This window comes from Salvelinus alpinus, chromosome 13 (assembly GCF_045679555.1).
Source record: "Salvelinus alpinus chromosome 13, SLU_Salpinus.1, whole genome shotgun sequence".
Lineage (NCBI taxonomy): Eukaryota > Metazoa > Chordata > Actinopteri > Salmoniformes > Salmonidae > Salvelinus > Salvelinus alpinus.
In genome coordinates, this window is record NC_092098.1 from 55,390,548 (window position 1) to 55,410,463 (window position 19,916).

A 19,916-nucleotide genomic window follows, 5' to 3' on the forward strand; every position below is an offset into this window, starting at 1 on the left:
AGTGAGTGAGTGAGTGAGTGAGTGAGTGAGTGAGTGAGTGAGTGAGTGAGTGAGTGAGAGAGAGATAAACCGAGAGCAAGAGAGCAAGAGAGCAAGAGAGAGAGAGAGAGAGAGAGAGAGAGAGAGAGAGAGAGAGAGAGAGAGAGAGAGAGAGAGAGAGAGAGAGAGAGAAAGAGAGAGACAGAGAGAGAGAGAGAGAGAGAGAGAGAGAGAGAGAGAGAGAGAGAGAGAGAGACAGAGAGAGAGAGAGAGAGAGAGAGAGAGAGAGAGAGAGAGAGAGAGAGAGAGACAGAGAGAGAGAGAGAGAGAGAGAGAGAGAGAGACAGAGAGAGAGAGAGAGGGAGAGAGAGAGAGAGAGAGATAGAGGGAGAGAGTACTGGTATAAAACCTCCCACTCCTGTGAGCGCTCCCATTTCTCCGGTGCATCTTGGAGAGGAGTGAGAGCGTGTGACTGGAGAGAAACAGACAGAGACTACCCAAGGATGAAGCTGGTGTTTGTGGCTGTGTTAGCGCTCTTTACGCTCAGCTCTGTGGATAGAGTGGATTCTTCAGCCTACGACAAAATAGTGACACACAGTCGTATCCGGGCCAGACTCCAGGGGTAAGGATTATGCTGGGGACAGGGTGGGCATGGAGACACAGAGAGATGGAGAGAGATAGTGGACATGGGGGCATGGAGACACAGAGAGATGGAGAGAGATAGTGGACATGGGGGCATGGAGACACAGAGAGATGGAGAGAGATTGGGGACATGGAGACAGAGAGATGTAGAGAGATAGAGGACATGGGGGCATAGAGACACGGAGAGGTGGAGAAAGATAGAGGACATGGGGGCATGGAGACACAGGGAGATGGAGAGAGATAGAGGACATGGGGGCATGGAGACACAGGGAGATGTAGAGAGATAGAGGACATGGGGGCATGGAGACACAGGGAGATGTAGAGAGATAGAGGACATGGGGGCATGGAGACACAGGGAGATGGAGAGAGATAGAGGACATGGGGGCATGGAGACACAGAGAGATAGAGAAAGATAGAGGACATGGAGACAGAGAGATGTAGAGAGATAGAGGACATGGGGGCATGGAGACACAGAGAGATGGAGAGAGATAGGTTACATGGTGTTAAAAGGGACAGAGGGGGGAGAAAGAGATGGGGACAGTGGGACAGAGAGAAAGAGCGATAGGGGAAAGGGAGAGATGGAGAGAGAGAGCGATAGGGGACAGGGAGAGACAGATAGTGATAGGGGAAAGGGAGAGAGAGAGAGCAATAGGTGAAAGGGAGAGACGGAGAGTGATAGGGGAAAGGGAGAGAGAGAGAGCAATAGGTGAAAGGGAGAGACGGAGAGTGAGAGCGATAGGGGACAGGGAGAGACAGAGAGCAATAGGTGAAAGGGAGAGACGGAGAGCGATAGGGGACAGGAGAGATGGAGAGTGATAGGGGACAGGGAGAGATGGAGAGAGAGAGAGCGATAGGGGACAGGGAAAGATGGAGAGCGATAGGGGAAAGGGAGAGATGGAGAGTGATAGGGGACAGGGAGAGATGGAGAGCGATAGGGGACAGGAGAGATGGAGAGCGATAGGGGACAGGGAGAGATGGAGAGCGATAGGGGACAGGGAGAGATGGAGAGTGATAGGGGACAGGAGAGATGGAGAGCGATAGGGGACAGGGAGAGATGGAGAGCGATAGGGGACAGGAGAGATGGAGAGAGAAGGAAAGATTGAGTGAGAGGGTGCTCTGAGGACATAGAGGGACACAGAGAGATAGAAGGAAAGGATTTTAAGGTGAGCTAGATAATTGATTAATTGGGAAGTTGGAATAACGGAGTAATACACCAGATCACCTGTTGTAGTACATGTCATAGTCTGTCAGATAACTGAAAGGGATGTTCAGTGACATTATGTTGTGTTACTTAATAACGGAACGGAAAGGGTTTCATCATGTATATACCGTAGCACCTAGCTACATTAATTCATACAGCCTCTGTATTTCTAGAAAACAATCTAGAGATTAAGGGCTGCAATCTTCATCTCTGAAGCGTTACAGATTGCGCAATCTTTAACGTAGAGGTCATTTCCGATTGAGCCGACTTACGCAATGTTTACCGTGAACCCAGTGTCCACTAAAGAGGGAACAATAGCTTTAAATTTAAATAATTCTGTAACGCTGAACTTCAGAGGATTTTGAACTGTTTAAAACAATGTGAAGCAGAGGTTTAACTCCAATACTTTATACTGAGAATATACTTTATAAATACTAAGAGTATACTTTATATATACTAAGAATAAACATTATATATACAAAGAGTATACTTTATATATACAAAGAGTATAGTTTATATATACAAGGAATATACTTTATATATACTAAGAATATATTATAAAATACTAAGAACATACGTTATAAAAACTAAGAGTATACTTTATATATACTAAGAATATACATTATATATACTAAGAGTATACTTTATAAATACTTAGAGTATACTTTATATATACTACAAATAAACGTTATATATACTAAGAACATACTTTATATAAACTAAGCGTTTACTTTATATATACTAAGAGCATACTTTATATATACTAAAAATATATGTTATATATACTAAGAGTTTACTTTATATATACTAAGAATACATTTTATATATACTAAGAATACATTTTATATATACTAATAATATACTTTATATATACTAAGAGCATACTTTATATATACTAAGAATATACATTATATATACTAAGAATACATTGTATATATACTAATAATATACTTTATATATACTAAAAGTATACTTTATAAATACTAAGAGTATACTTTATAAATACTACAAGAATAATGTATGTATACTAAGCATAAACTTTATATATACTAATAATACATTTTATATATACTAATAATATACGTTATATATACTAAGAGTATACTTTATAAATACTAAGAGAATACTTTATGTATACTAAGAATATACTTTATGTATACGAAGAATATACTTTATATATACTAAGAGTTTACTTTATAAATACTAAGAGTATATGTTATATATAGTAAGAATATACTTTATATGTACTCAGAATATACTTTATACATGCTAAGAGTATACTTTATATATACTACAAATACACGTTATATATAATACGAGTATACTTTATATATACTAAGAATATACTTATATATACAAAGAGTATACTTTATATATACTAGGAGCATACTTTATATAAACTAAGAGTTTACTTTATATATACTAAGTGCATACTTTATATATACTAAGAGTTTACTTTATATATACTAACATCAAACTTTATATATACTACAAATAAACGTTATATATAATACGAGTATACTTTATATATACTAAGAATATACTTTATATATACTAAGAATATACTTTATATATACTAGGGATATACTTTATATATAATATAAATATACTTTATATATACAAGGAGTATACTTTATATATACTAAGAGTATACTTTAGATATACTAAGAGTATACTTTAGATATACTAAGAGTATACTTTATATATACTAAGAGTATACTTTATATATACTAAGAGTATACTTAAGATATACTAAGAGTATACTTTATATATACTAAGAATATACGTTTCTATACTCCATACGTTCTACTAAGAAATAGGTGGTTAGTAGTAACGTTGAAGCTATTTTCAGGGATATGTGTCTACAGATGATTTAACACAGTTATGTCCATCATTTGAAATCATTTTTTTTATAGTGTGTAGTGTATATTAAATAACTCCACGAACCACAAACTGTTTCATAAAGAGGTCAGAGGCATCGAATGAAACATTGATTCAGAGCCATGCAGGAAAATTCAATACGGTTCCCCATTGTCATTCACAGTTGTTGAATGACGTCTAATTAGGGTAGAAAATGTTTACATTTCCCCCTGAATGCTAATTTATATATTCCTACTCCCTCCTCCCACCTCTTCCTCTACTCCCTCCTCCCACCTCTTCCTCTACTCCCTCCTCAAACCTCTTCCTCTACTCCCTATTCCCTCTTCCCCTACTCCCTCCTCCCACCACTTCCCCTCCTCCCTCCTCAAACCTCTTCCTCTACTCCCTCCTCCCACCTCTTCACATCCTCCCTCCTCAAACCTCTTCCTCTACTCCCTCCTCAAACCTCTTCCCCTACTCCCTCCTCAAACCTCTTCCCCTCTTCCCCTACTCCCTCCTCAAACCTCTTTCTCTACCACCTCCTCAAACCTCTTCCGTTACTCCCTCCTCAAACCTCTTCCGCTACTCCCTCCTCAAACCTCTTCCTCTACCACCTCCTCAAACCTCTTCCTTTACTCCCTCCTCAAACATCTTCCCCCACTCCCTCCTCAAACCTCACCCTCCTCCCTCCTCACACCTCTTCCCCTCCTCCCTACTCCCTCCTCAAACCTCTTCCTCTACTCCCTCCTCAAAACTCTTCCCTACTCCCTCCTCAAACCTCTTCCCCTCCTCACACCTCTTCCCCTCCTCCCTACTCCCTCCTCAAACCTCTTCCTCTACTCCCTCCTCAAACCTCTTCCTCTACCACCTCCTCAAACCTCTCCCTCTACCACCTCCTCAAACCTCTCCCTCTACTCCCTCCTCTTCCCCTACTCCCTACTCCCTACCACCTCCTCACACCTCTTCCCCTACTCCCTCCTCAAACCTCTTCCCCTACTCCCTATTCCCTCTTCCCCTACTCCCTCCTCAAACCTCTTCCCCTACTCCCTCCTCACACCTCTTCCCCTACTCCCTACTCCCTCTTCCCCTACTCCCTACTCCCTCCACCATTTCTCCCCTTGCCTCTTTCCGGAACCCCTCCTTACTCCTCCTCCTCCCTCTCCTGCCCCCTCCCTCACCTTCCCCCTCTCCTGCCCTCTCTCTTTCCACCTCTCCCCCAGACCCAATGTGTGTGCCATGCAGCAGGTGATGGGAACCAGGAAGAGGAAGTACTTCAGTACATGTAGGAACTGGTATAAAGGCTCCATCTGTGGGAAGAAGGCGTAAGTTACCACCTCTTTAACCTCCTGAACTGTTTAAAAAACACACACACACACACACACACACACACACACACACACACACACACACACACACACACACACACACACACACACACACACACACACACACACACACACACACACACACACACACACACACAGAACCCCATAACCCTTTATTGTTCCATGTAGAACCCTTTTTGGGTTCCATGTAGAACCCTCTGAGGACAGGATTTGATATGGAACCGAAAAGGGTTATGGGGTTCTACCTGGAAATAAAGGGGTTCTACCTGGAAATAAAGGGGTTCTACCAGGAACCAAAAAAGGTTCTTCAAAAGGTTATTCTGTGAGGACAACCGAAGAACATTTTTAGGTTCTTGAAAGCACCTTTTAACGAAGAGTTTGTAGATGATTAAAAAATACATTGTGATCTGATTGTGATCAGGATGAAGGATATTAGAGACGGGTATAAACAGTGCTTCTTAATTAAAGCCTCTTTAGGATGTAATTTAGGACACAGGCATGGAGAACCATGGTGTTTGGCTCCATGTCGAAGTAAGGTCAGGAACTGACCAGTTCTTTTTGGGGAATATGAATACGTTTTGTTTTACGGTCTGCGGGAGCATCTGAGTGTTGGGCTCTACATAACTAATAGTGTGGTCCTTTGTAGCTCAGTTGGAAGAGCATGGTACTTGTAACGCCATTGTAGTGGGTTTGATTACTGGCACCACCTCTAGGTAAAATGTGTGCATGAAGTTGCTTTGAATAAAAGTTAAACGGCATATATTAATAGATACAAGACCTCCCCATGAAAAAGGTCTTCTTTTCAATGTTTTATTTTCAAGCTTGCTAGATTTTATAATGTCGTATGCTTTCCCCCAACACCACTTCACCCCCTCCCCCTCTCCTCTCCCCCTCTTCTCTCTCTCCATCTCCCTCTCATTTCTCCTCCCTTTCTCTTGTCTGTACTATCCCTTTTCCTCCCTGTTCATCTCACTGGAAATGCTTGACTGAGTCTTGTTTCTGAACCCTCCCAAGTGCGTGTGTGCCTGCCTGCCTGCCTGCCTAACTGCCTGTGTGTGTGGTGTGTGGTGTGTGGTGTGTGGTGTGTGTGTGTGGTGTGTGGTGTGTGGTGTGTGTGTGTGTGTGTGGTGTGTGGTGTGTGGTGTGTGGTGTGTGGTGTGTGTGTGTGGTGTGTGGTGTGTGGTGTGTGGTGTGTGGTGTGTGTGCGTGCGTGCGTGCATGTGTGTGTGTGTGTCTAAACCCTGGTCAGCCTCTATCCTGGGATCTATAATGTCTGGCGGAGGGCCATAATGGTGGCTGGGTCCTCTTACATTGGACAGAACATGTGGAACCGGTTTGTCATGAAGGGGAAGCAGGACCCGACTCTCCAAACCTGCACCCCTCTATAGAACTCTCTACCCACCGAAGGAACCTATCGCTTACTTATTAAAGGAACCTCTCTCTTCCTAATTAAAGGAACCTCTCTCTTCCTAATTAAAGGAACCTCTCTCTTCCTAATTAAAGGAACCTCTCTCTTCCTAATTAAAGGAACCCCTCTCTTCCTTATTAAAGGAACCCCTCTCTTCCTAATTAAAGGAACCTCTCTCTTCCTAATTAAAGGAACTCTCTCTTCCTAATTAAAGGAACATCTCTCTTCCTAATTAAAGGAACATATATCTTCCTAATTAAAGGAACATATATCTTCCTAATTAAAGGATCTCTCTCTTCCCAATTAAAGGAACCTCTCTCTTCCTAATTAAAGGAAGCTCTCTCTTCCCAATTAAAGGAACCTCTCTCTTCCTAATTAAAGGAACACCGCTCTTCCTTATTAAAGGAACCTCTCTCTTCCTAATTAAAGGAACCTCTCTCTTCCTAATTAAAGGAACATCTCTCTTCCTAATTAAAGGAACATATATCTTCCTAATTAAAGGAACATATATCTTCCTAATTAAAGGAACCTCTCTCTTCCTAATTAAAGGAACCTCTCTCTTCCTAATTAAAGGAAGCTCTCTCTTCCCAATTAAAGGAACCTCTCTCTTCCTAATTAAAGGAACATCTCTCTTCCCAATTAAAGGAACCTCTCTCTTCCTAATTAAAGGAACATCTCTCTTCCTAATTAAAGGAATATCTCTCTTCCTAATTAAAGGAACCTCTCTCTTCCTTATTAAAGTCACAGGGAGTTTTCAGTGTTTGAACCTAAAAACGCCATCGAACCACCGAAGGACCTTATTTCTCCCCAGTGACTCCCCAGTGAACCCCAATGACTAATCGCACTCTGTAACTGTCATGATGTGAAAAAACATTACATTACATGGTACAGCAGATAGAGAATTACAACATTTTGTCTTTGGTAGTCCCCTGGGTAACCCCCTCCACCTCTTGGCTCTGGGCCTCTCTGCACCTGTACATAGCCCATCTGTAAATAGCCCATCCAACTACCTCATCCCCGTATTGATTTTATTTACATTTTGTTGCTCGCTTGCACCCCAGTATCCCTACTTGCACATTCATCTTCTGCACATCTACCATTCCAGTGTTTAATTGCTAAATTGTAATTACTTCGCCACCATGGCCTATTTATTGCCTTACCTCCCTAATCTTACTACATTTGCACACACTGTATGTAGACTTTTCTATTGTATTATTGACTGTATGTTTGTTTATTCCTTGTGTAACTCTGTGTTGTTGTATGTGTCGAATTGCTATGCTTTATCTTGGCCAGGTCGCAGTTGTAAATGAGAACTTGTTCTCAACTGGCCTACCTGGTTAAATAAAGGTGAAATAAATAAAACTGGCTGCTGCCTGTTCTGGGCAGGGTAAGTTTGGGGGACGTTTGAGTCAGACCCTCTGGCCTTGGAGGTCTGGAGCTGCTCTTAGGTGGCTTTCTCTCTCTGTCTCTGTCTCTCTGTCTCTCCGTCTCTGTCTCTCCATCTTTCCGTCTCTCCCTCTCCTGTCTCTCCGTCTATCCGTCTCGCCGTCTCTCCCTCTCTCTCCTCTGTCTCCTCTCTCTCCTCTGTCTCCTCTGTCTCCTCTGTCTCTGACAGTGGATACATTGTTCAGCACTACTGGAGGAAATCTGGCCAGCTGTCATGTCTGAGCTGAATATGTGGTAGTGATGAGAGACGACGAAAGAGTGTGTGTTGGGGGGGTAATGTGTGTGTGTGTGTGTGTGTGTGTGTGTGTGTGTGTGTGTGTGTGTGTGTGTGTGTGTGTGTGTGTGTGTGTGTGTGTGTGTGTGTGTGTGTGTGTGTGTGTGTGTGTGTGTGTGTGTGTGTGTGTGTGTGTGTGTGTGTGTGTGTGTGTGTGTGTGTGCGTGGGTATGTTTCTCCGTGTGCCTGTGCGTGTGTGTTGTCTTTGTGTGTGTTTCAGTTGATTAGGGCTGATATCTGATCATTGCTTTTAGGAGATGTGATGACAGTATGTGAGTGTATTATGACTAAAAGTATGCTTCCTGACATTAAGATCACGAGAGAAAAAAGAGAGAGAGAGAGAGAGAGAGAGAGACAGAGAGAGAGACAGAGAGAGAGAGAGACAGAGAGAGAGAGAGAGAGAGAGAGAGAGAGAGAGAGAGAGAGAGAGAGAGAGAGAGAGAGAGAGAGAGAGAGAGAGAGCGTCAGAGAGAGAGAGAGAGAAGAGAGAGAGAGAGAGAGAGAGAGAGAGAGAGAGAGAGAGAGAGAGAGAGCGTCAGAGAGAGAGAGAGAGAGAGAGAGAGAGAGAGAGAGAGAGAGAGAGAGAGAGAGAGAGAGAGAGAGAGAGAGAGAGAGAGAGAGAGAGAGAGAGAGAGAGAGAGAGAGAGAGAGAGAGAGAGAGAGAGAGAGAGAGACAGAGAGAGAGAGAGAGAGAGAGAGAGAGAGGTTGAAGTAACCACACAGAGTTACACCAGCTCAGTTACCACAGCAAAGGCCCCCGGGCGTCCCCTGTTTGCTGGGTTGCTGCCATATTGCAGAACCAGTAAAGACGTAGCATTGTCATTTAGTGTAACCAAGGTAACGCATTTTTTCTAGTTTGAGTAGCCTATCACATGATCGAGTAACCTGTGAATCAACAGTACTATGTAGTTGTTTGGGGTCTACGGCTACTCTTGGATGGGCACCAATACTCTTGCTACTACCAATAACCTGGTGCAGCAGATGGTCAGATCCATCTGGAAAAAAATATGGGTCATTATTAATCAATTTTAGCAGCTATTACCTGGTATTTCACACAGTGAGCAGTCATTGAAGTCATTGTTAGTGATTCTGTATTCAATGGTGGGCCATTTTATATCCATTAGCTAGATTACACTATAAAATAATCAATCAATCAAATGTATTTATGAAGCCCTTGTTACAGAAGCTGATGTCACAAAATGCTGTACAGAAACCCAGCCTAAAACCCCAAACAGCAAGCAATGCAGATAAAGAACCATGGTGTCTAGCCAAAACCTAGGACGAAACCTAGAGAGGAACCAGGCTATGAGGCGTGGCCAGTCCTCTTCTGGCTATGCCGGGTGGAGATTATAACAGAACATGTCCAAGATGTTCAAACGTTCATAGATGACCAGCATGGTCAAATAATAATAATCACAGTAGTTGTCGAGGGTGCAACAGGTCAGTACCTCAGGAGTAAATGTCAGTTGGCTTTTCATAGCCGAGTATTCAGAGGTCGAGACAGCAGGTGCGGTAGAGAGAGAGAGTTGAAAACAGCAGGTCCGGGACAAGGTAGCATGTCCGGTGAACAGGTCAGGGTTCCATAGCCGCAGGCAGAACAGTTGAAACTGGAGCAGCAGCACGACCAGGTGGACTGGGGACAGCAAGGAGTCATCATGCCAGGTAGTCCTGAGGCATGATCCTATGGCTCAATACTCAGGTAGGGAGAGAGGGAGAGAGATTATTAGAGGGAGCATACTTAAATTCACACAGGACACCAGATAAGACAGGAGAATGACTAGCCCTCCGGCACAAAGAGACTGGAGGCTGAGACAGGGGTGGGACGGGGACACTGTGGCCAAGTCCGACGATATCCCTGGCAGGGCCAATCAGGCAGGATATAACACCACCCACTTTACCAAGTACAGCCCCCACAACACTCAACAGACCACCAACTTTGTACCCTGAGACAAGACCGAGTATAGACCATGGAAATGTCCTCCACCGCACGAGCTCGAGGGAGCGCAGAACCGGACAGGAAGAACACGTCTGGGACTCAACCCACTCAAGTGACGCACCCCCCCTATGGACGGCATGGAAGAGCACAAGTAAGCCAGTTACTCAGCCCCCGTAACAGGGTCAGAGGCAGAGAATCCCAGTGGAGAGAGGGGGACCGGCTAGGTAGAGACAGCAAGGGTGGTTCGACACTCCAGTGCCTTTCCGTTCACCTTCACACCCCTGGCCAGACTACACTCAATCACAGGACCTACTGGAGAGATGAGTCTTTAATAAAGACTTAAAGGTTGAGACTGAGTCTGCGTCTCTCACATGTTTAGGCAGACCATTCCATAAAAATGGAGCTCTATAGGAGAATGCCCTTCCTCCAGCTGTTTGCTTAGAAATTCTAGGGATAATAAGGAGGCCTGCGTCTTGTGACCGTAGCGTACGTGTAGGTATGTACGGCAGGACCAAATCAGAAAGATAGGTAGGAGCAAGCCCATGTAATGTTTTGTATGTTAGCAGTAAAACCTTGAAATCAGCCCTTGCCTTAACAGGAAGCCAGTGTAGGGAGGCTAGCACTGGAGTAATTTGAACACATCTTTTGGTGAAAGCCATCCTCTCTTGGGGAATGCTGCTTTTTAGTTAGCTTTGCGACAGTATCAAAAATACATTTTGGATTGTTCTTATTCTCCTCAATAAGGTTGGAAAAATAGGATGATCGAGCAGCAGTGAGGGCTCTTCGATACTGCACGGTACTGTCTTTCCAAGCTAGTCGGAAGACTTCCAGTTTGGTGGAGCACCATTTCCATTCCAATTTTCTGGAAGCTTGCTTCATGGCTCGGGTATTTTCTGTAGGGGTGCCACTGCATCTAGGGTATTACTAGGGTATTAAGCTTAAATTTAGATCCTCAGTTAGTTATGCGATTGTTGTACTCCGATGTTGTTGGGTAGGTGGAGGGAGTCTGGAAGGTCATCTATGAATCTTCTGGTTGTCCAAAAATGTATAGCATGGCTTTTGATGATCCTTGGTTGGGGTCTGAGCAGATCATTTTTTTGCGATTGCAAACGTAATAAAATGGTGGTTCGATAGTCCAGGATTATGATCCACAACATTTATTCCACAGGACAAAACTAGGTCCAAAACAGAGTATGACTGTGGCAGTGAGTATGTCCGGAGACATGTTGGACAAAACCCACTGAGTCGATGGTGGGTTTTCACCAGCCTTGAGAAGGCCTTTTGGAGTGGGTCTGTGGACTTTTTCATGTGAATATTAATGTCACAAAAAAAAACTGCCATGTCTACAAATTCCGATAGGAATTCAGGGAACTCAGTGAGGAACGCTGTATATGTAAACAGTAGCTATAAACAGTGATTGAGTAGGCTGCATAGATTTCATGACTAGAAGCTCAAAAGACGAAAACGTTGTTTAATTTTTATTGTAAATTGAAAATTTCTGTCGTAAATGTTAGCAACACCTCCGTCTTTGTGGGATGCGGGGGGGGGGGCTATGGTCACTAGTGTAACCAGAAGGAGTGGCCTCATTGTCACGATCGTCTTCGGGTGAAAGAGAGGACCAAGGCGCAGCGTGATATAAATACATATTTTGTATTTATTTCAGAAAGACGAAGAACACTAACACAAACTAAACAAAACAACAAACCGACGATCGTGAAGCTATACAAAACAAATAAGTGCAGACACTGGCAACTTACACATAGACAATTACCCACAACCTACCTAATGACTATGGCTGCCTAAATATGGCTCCCAATCAGAGACAACGATAGACAGCTGTCTCTAATTGAGAACCAATCTAGGCAACCATAGACTTACATAAACACCTACACTGAACACAACCCCATGAACTCTACAAAAAAAAACTAGACAATACAAACACCCTAGACGAGACAAAAACTAAACAAACATCCCCCATGTCACACCCTGACCTAACTAAAATAATAAAGAAAACAAAGATAACTAAGGCCAGGGTGTGACACTCATTTAACACAGGAAATTCATCAGGCTTATTAAACCATGTTTCAGTCAGGCCAATCACATCAAGATTATGATCAGTGATTAGGTAATCGACTATAACTGCCTTGGAAGTGAGGGATCTAACATTAAGTTGCCCTATTTTGAGATGTGAGAGATCACAATCTCTTTCAGTAGTGACAGGAATGGAGGAGGTCTTTATTCCAGTGAGATTGCTAAGGCGAACACCGCCATGTTTAGTTTTGCCCAACCTAGGTCGAGGCACAGACACAGTCTCAATGGGGATAGCTGAGCTGACTACACTGACTGTGCTAGTGGCAGACTCCACTATCCTGGCAGGCTGGCTAACAGCCTGCTGCCTGTCCTGCTCCCTATCTCATTGTGGAGCCCTGTCTATGTTCATAGATAAGATGAGAGCACCCCTCCAGCTAGGATGGAGTCCGTCACTCCTCAGCAAGCCAGAATCTACAGATTCTATCTTTTGGGAAAGGCAGAAAACAGTTTTCAACCAGAGATTGAGTTGTGAGACTCTGCTGTAGAGCTCATCACTCCCCCTAACTGGGAGGGGCCAGAGACAATTACTTGAGTCGATGCCTACACATCTTTCTAGCTGATTTATACGCTGTAGCTATGTTGCGATGGGTGACCTCTGACTGTTTCATCCTAACATCGTTGGTGCCGACGTGGATAACAATATCCCTATACTCTCTACACTCACCAGTTTTAGCCTTAGCCAGCACCATCTTCAGATTAGCCTTAACGTCAGAAGCCCTGCCCCCTGGTAAACATTGTATGATCGCTGGATGATTCTTTTTAAGAATTAGGAATTACTCTGGGTAATGGAGTCGCCAATGACTAGGGGTTTCAATTTGTCAGAGCTAATGGTGGGAGGCTCAGACCCCGTAACGGGTGGAGGAGAGACCAGAGAAGGCTCGGCTTCGGAACTCTGGGGTAAACCAGAGTTGAAAGTTTCTGTCGGTTGAATGAGCGACACTGTTTGAGCATGCCGACAGTATTTCTTTCCAGAAGCCTTGAGAAAATTGTCCGGCTGCGGGGACTGTGCGGGGGGGGGGATTTAAACTACTATCTGTACTGTTGGCCCAGACGCTGTTTCATCCTTTCACGTAAATGATCCTTGCCTAAAGATGGCGACTGAAGCTGGGCTGGCAGCACGGCTATCCTCACCACAAGGCGATCGTTCTCCAGTATGTTACACATCCAAAGTCCTAATGCAAAGTTACTCTTCACTTATCTATTATTGGAGTTAACAACCAATATAACGTATATTATGCCGGGAGGTGCAGAAGGTGAGTTTAATAATGAACCGATACAGATGACCAAACACTGAACGTGAGAGAAAACAATACTACCTAATGACTGAGGCTACTGAGGGCGAGTAAAGGGAGAGTAATCAAGAAGATGATGAAGTCCAGGTGTGCGTAATGATGGTTCCCAGCTGCGCGTAATGTGGGTTGCCAGGACCGGTGGTTAGTAGACCGGCGAAGTCAAGCACTGGAGGGAGGGACTAGGAAATATGTCATAAAGAGGACCCAGTCATCCAATTCCCTATAATGTATACTCCAACATAAATATTTTCATATGTATAACTTCAAATTAAACCAAATCATGTACACTCATGACTACTGGTTTCAATTACCTTTACAGCCAACTTCTACTACCAGCCTGCTAATGTTACGTTAGCTCTGCATGAGTCATCACCTAGCTTTCTAATTTATAGCTTTAATAGGAAATTGAGCCGCATTAAAGTAAACCATGGAAAAACAATGCCATTTAACCAATTATCAGCTAACGTTAGCTATTTTAGCCATTTAGCCTAGCCTAGCCGTTGACCACGGTCGGCATAGCAAGGCATAGCAAGCACAGAGCCCAACAACTCGACACCAGCACAGGCAGGAACCCACAGAACACAACTAAAACAAAACCCAGCAGATTTACAGATTGATGGGTCCCATCAGATAAGTAGAAGGGTAGAGGTTGAGTTAGCGACCAAAGCAAAAGCCAGGAAGAGAGGTGCCGTACTGCCGTTACTGAAGCCAGATCTGTGCTAACTTCTATTCCATGAAATGTACTGGGCCTTTAGAAAGTATTCACACCCCTTGACTTTTTCCACATTTTGTTCTGCGATTAAAATTGATTTCATTATCATTATTTTTTGTCAACGATCTACACAAAATATTAATGTCAAGTGGAAAAACAAATCGAACATTTGTCAAATAAAATATGAAAAATAAAACATTAATATATCTTGATTACATAAGTATTGAAACCCCTGAGTCAATACATGTTAGAATCATCTTTGGAAATTGTGAGTCGTTTATTTGTCACGTGCGCCGAATACAACAGGTGTAGACCTTACAGTGAAATGCTTACTTACAGGCTCTAACCAACAGTGAAAAAAAGGTATTAGGTGAACAATAGGTAAGTAAATAAATAAAAACAACAATAAAAAGACAGTGAAAAATAACAGTAGCAAATTACTATTGTAGCTGGAAATGGCAGATTTCTTTATGGAATATCTACATAGGCGTACAGAGGCCCATTATCAGCAACCACCTGTGTTCCAATGGCACGTTGTGTTAGCTAATCCAAGTTTATCATTTTAAAAGACTAATTGATCATTAGAAAACCCTTTTGCAATTATGTTAGCACAGCTGAAAACTGTTGTTCTGATTAAAGAAGCAATAAAGCTGGCCTTTAGACTAGTTGAGTATCTGGAGCATCAGCATTTGTGGGTTTGATTACAGGCTCAAAATGGCCAGAAACAAAGACCTTTCTTCTGAAACTCATCAGTCTATTCTTGTTCTGAGAAATGAAGGCTATTCCATGCAAGAAATTGGCAAGAAACTGAAGATCTCGTACAACGCAGTGTAATACTCCCTTCACAGAACAGCGCATACTGGCTCTAACCAGAATAGAAAGAGGAGTGGGAGGCCCCGGTGCACAACAGAGCAAGAGGACAAGTACATTAGAGTGTCTAGTTTTAGAAACAGACACCTCATAAGTCCTCAACTGGCAAATTCATTAAATAGTACCCGCAAAACACCAGTCTCAACGTCAACAGCAAAGAGAATGCTGGCCTTCTAGGCAGAGTTGCAAAGAAAAAGACATATCTCAGACTGGCCAATAAAAACAAAACCTTAAAGAAAACGTAGCCTACCCGGGTGGTTCTATCTCTTAAATATTTCAATCTATCTCTTATATATTCTATCTCTTATATATTATTTTCCTCTACTTATCTCCATTTTTGGAAGATATTACAAACTACTAAAGGAACATCTTCAAGGATCTGCTTTGCTGTACAGCAGCAGCAGTTCATGGAAAACATGAAACTTGCATTGGATAGAAAATTAAAACTTGTCCTAACAGGGTGGTTCTATCTCTAATAGTTGTGTCTCATCCTAACAGGGTGGTTCTATCTCTAATAGTTGTATCTCATCCTAACAGGGTGGTTCTATCTCTAATAGTTGTGTCTCATCCTAACAGGGTGGTTCTATCTCTAATAGTTGTGTCTCATCCTAACAGGATGGTTCTATCTCTAATAGTTGTGTCTCGTCCTAACAGGGTGGTTCTATCTCTAATAGTTGTGTCTCGTCCTAACAGGGTGGTTCTATCTCTAATAGTTGTGTCTCATCCTAACAGGGTGGTTCTATCTCTAATAGTTGTATCTCGTCCTAACAGGGTGGTTCTATCTCTAATAGTTGTGTCTCGTCCTAACAGGGTGGTTCTATCTCTAATAGTTGTGTCTTGTCCTAACAGGGTGGTTCTATCTCTAATAGTTGTGTCTCATCCTAACAGGATGGTTCTATCTCTAATAGTTGTGTCTCATCCTAACAGGATGGTTCTATCTCTAATAGTTGTGTCTCATCCTAACAGGGTGGTTCTATCTCTAATAGTTGTGTCTCATCCTAACAGGGTGGTTCTATCTCTAATAGTTGTGTCTCATCCTAACAGGGTGGTTCTATCTCTAATAGTTGTGTCTCATCCTAACAGGGTGGTTCTATCTCTAATAGTTGTGTCTCATCCTAACAGGGTGGTTCTATCTCTAATAGTTGTGTCTCATCCTAACAGGGTGGTTCTATCTCTAATAGTTGTGTCTCATCCTAACAGGGTGGTTCTATCTCTAATAGTTGTGTCTCATCCTAACAGGGTGGTTCTATCTCTAATAGTTGTGTCTCATCCTAACAGGGTGGTTCTATCTCTAATAGTTGTGTCTCATCCTAACAGGATGGTTCTATCTCTAATAGTTGTGTCTCATCCTAACAGGATGGTTCTATCTCTAATAGTTGTGTCTCATCCTAACAGGGTGGTTCTATCTCTAATAGTTGTGTCTCATCCTAACAGGGTGGTTCTATCTCTAATAGTTGTGTCTCATCCTAACAGGGTGGTTCTATCTCTAATAGTTGTGTCTCATCCTAACAGGATGGTTCTATCTCTAATAGTTGTGTCTCATCCTAACAGGATGGTTCTATCTCTAATAGTTGTGTCTCATCCTAACAGGGTGGTTCTATCTCTAATAGTTGTGTCTCATCCTAACAGGGTGGTTCTATCTCTAATAGTTGTGTCTCATCCTAACAGGGTGGTTCTATCTCTAATAGTTGTGTCTCATCCTAACAGGGTGGTTCTATCTCTAATAGTTGTGTCTCATCCTAACAGGGTGGTTCTATCTCTAATAGTTGTGTCTCATCCTAACAGGGTGGTTCTATCTCTAATAGTTGTGTCTCATCCTAACAGGGTGGTTCTATCTCTAATAGTTGTGTCTCATCCTAACAGGGTGGTTCTATCTCTAATAGTTGTGTCTCATCCTAACAGGGTGGTTCTATCTCTAATAGTTGTGTCTCGTCCTAACAGGGTGGTTCTATCTCTAATAGTTGTGTCTTGTCCTAACAGGGTGGTTCTATCTCTAATAGTTGTGTCTTGTCCTAACAGGGTGGTTCTATCTCTAATAGTTGTGTCTTGTCCTAACAGGGTGGTTATATCTCTAATAGTTGTGTCTCGTCCTAACAGGGTGGTTCTATCTCTAATAGTTGTGTCTCATCCTAACAGGATGGTTCTATCTCTAATAGTTGTGTCTCATCCTAACAGGGTGGTTCTATCTCTAATAGTTGTGTCTCATCCTAACAGGGTGGTTCTATCTCTAATAGTTGTGTCTCATCCTAACAGGGTGGTTCTATCTCTAATAGTTGTGTCTCATCCTAACAGGGTGGTTCTATCTCTAATAGTTGTGTCTCATCCTAACAGGGTGGTTCTATCTCTAATAGTTGTGTCTCATCCTAACAGGGTGGTTCTATCTCTAATAGTTGTGTCTCATCATAACAGGGTGGTTCTATCTCTAATAGTTGTGTCTCATCCTAACAGGGTGGTTCTATCTCTAATAGTTGTGTCTCATCCTAACAGGGTGGTTCTATCTCTAATAGTTGTGTCTCATCCTAACAGGGTGGTTCTATCTCTAATAGTTGTGTCTCATCCTAACAGGGTGGTTCTATCTCTAATAGTTGTGTCTCATCCTAACAGGATGGTTCTATCTCTAATAGTTGTGTCTCATCCTAACAGGATGGTTCTATCTCTAATAGTTGTGTCTCATCCTAACAGGGTGGTTCTATCTCTAATAGTTGTGTCTCATCCTAACAGGATGGTTATATCTCTAATAGTTGTGTCTCACCCTAACAGGATGGTTCTATCTCTAATAGTTGTGTCTCATCCTAACAGGGTGGTTCTATCTCTAATAGTTGTGTCTCATCCTAACAGGGTGGTTCTATCTCTAATAGTTGTGTCTCATCCTAACAGGGTGGTTCTATCTCTAATAGTTGTGTCTCATCCTAACAGGGTGGTTCTATCTCTAATAGTTGTGTCTCATCCTATAAGGATGGTTCTATCTCTAATAGTTGTGTCTCATCCTAACAGGATGGTTCTATCTCTAATAGTTGTGTCTCATCCTAACAGGATGGTTCTATCTCTAATAGTTGTGTCTCATCCTAACAGGGTGGTTCTATCTCTAATAGTTGTGTCTCATCCTAACAGGGTGGTTCTATCTCTAATAGTTGTGTCTTGTCCTAACAGGGTGGTTCTATCTCTAATAGTTGTGTCTCGTCCTAACAGGGTGGTTCTATCTCTAATAGTTGTGTCTCATCCTAACAGGATGGTTCTATCTCTAATAGTTGTGTCTCATCCTAACAGGGTGGTTCTATCTCTAATAGTTGTGTCTCATCCTAACAGGGTGGTTCTATCTCTAATAGTTGTGTCTCATCCTAACAGGGTGGTTCTATCTCTAATAGTTGTGTCTCATCCTAACAGGATGGTTCTATCTCTAATAGTTGTGTCTCATCCTAACAGGATGGTTCTATCTCTAATAGTTGTGTCTCATCCTAACAGGGTGGTTCTATCTCTAATAGTTGTGTCTCATCCTAACAGGATGGTTCTATCTCTAATAGTTGTGTCTCATCCTAACAGGGTGGTTCTATCTCTAATAGTTGTGTCTCATCCTAACAGGATGGTTCTATCTCTAATAGTTGTGTCTCATCCTAACAGGGTGGTTCTATCTCTAATAGTTGTATCTCATCCTAACAGGGTGGTTCTATCTCTAATAGTTGTGTCTCATCCTAACAGGGTGGTTCTATCTCTAATAGTTGTGTCTCATCCTAACAGGGTGGTTCTATCTCTAATAGTTGTGTCTCATCCTAACAGGATGGTTCTATCTCTAATAGTTGTGTCTCATCCTAACAGGATGGTTCTATCTCTAATAGTTGTGTCTCATCCTAACAGGGTGGTTCTATCTCTAATAGTTGTGTCTCATCCTAACAGGGTGGTTCTATCTCTAATAGTTGTGTCTCATCCTAACAGGGTGGTTCTATCTCTAATAGTTGTGTCTCATCCTAACAGGGTGGTTCTATCTCTAATAGTTGTGTCTCATCCTAACAGGGTGGTTCTATCTCTAATAGTTGTGTCTCATCCTAACAGGGTGGTTCTATCTCTAATAGTTGTGTCTCATCCTAACAGGGTGGTTCTATCTCTAATAGTTGTGTCTCATCCTAACAGGGTGGTTCTATCTCTAATAGTTGTGTCTCATCCTAACAGGGTGGTTCTATCTCTAATAGTTGTGTCTCATCCTAACAGGGTGGTTCTATCTCTAATAGTTGTGTCTCGTCCTAACAGGGTGGTTCTATCTCTAATAGTTGTGTCTTGTCCTAACAGGGTGGTTCTATCTCTAATAGTTGTGTCTTGTCCTAACAGGGTGGTTCTATCTCTAATAGGTGTGTCTTGTCCTAACAGGGTGGTTCTATCTCTAATAGTTGTGTCTCGTCCTAACAGGGTGGTTCTATCTCTAATAGTTGTGTCTCATCCTAACAGGATGGTTCTATCTCTAATAGTTGTGTCTCATCCTAACAGGGTGGTTCTATCTCTAATAGTTGTGTCTCATCCTAACAGGGTGGTTCTATCTCTAATAGTTGTGTCTCATCCTAACAGGGTGGTTCTATCTCTAATAGTTGTGTCTCATCCTAACAGGATGGTTCTATCTCTAATAGTTGTGTCTCATCCTAACAGGATGGTTCTATCTCTAATAGTTGTGTCTCATCCTAACAGGGTGGTTCTATCTCTAATAGTTGTGTCTCATCCTAACAGGGTGGTTCTATCTCTAATAGTTGTGTCTCATCCTAACAGGGTGGTTCTATCTCTAATAGTTGTGTCTCATCCTAACAGGGTGGTTCTATCTCTAATAGTTGTGTCTCATCCTAACAGGGTGGTTCTATCTCTAATAGTTGTGTCTCATC

General features: G+C 42.4%; 1 protein-coding gene across 4 annotated transcripts in view; it reads left to right on the forward strand.

The window, feature by feature from the left end:
- The first annotated feature begins 397 nt into the window (after positions 1-397).
- The window catches only part of LOC139537947 (periostin-like), an 86,625-nt gene continuing 67,106 nt past the window's right edge, over positions 398-19,916 (forward strand). For 2 of the 4 annotated variants that reach the window (XM_071339853.1, XM_071339855.1), the window contains exons 1-2: positions 400-601; positions 4,903-5,004. In XM_071339853.1, coding sequence (XP_071195954.1) covers positions 483-601; positions 4,903-5,004 — 221 coding nt within the window. In that variant the 5' untranslated portion in view covers positions 400-482. Of the gene's footprint in view, positions 602-4,902; positions 5,005-19,916 lie in introns of all 4 variants that reach the window. The other 2 variants (XM_071339856.1, XM_071339854.1) reach the window with 2 other exon arrangements.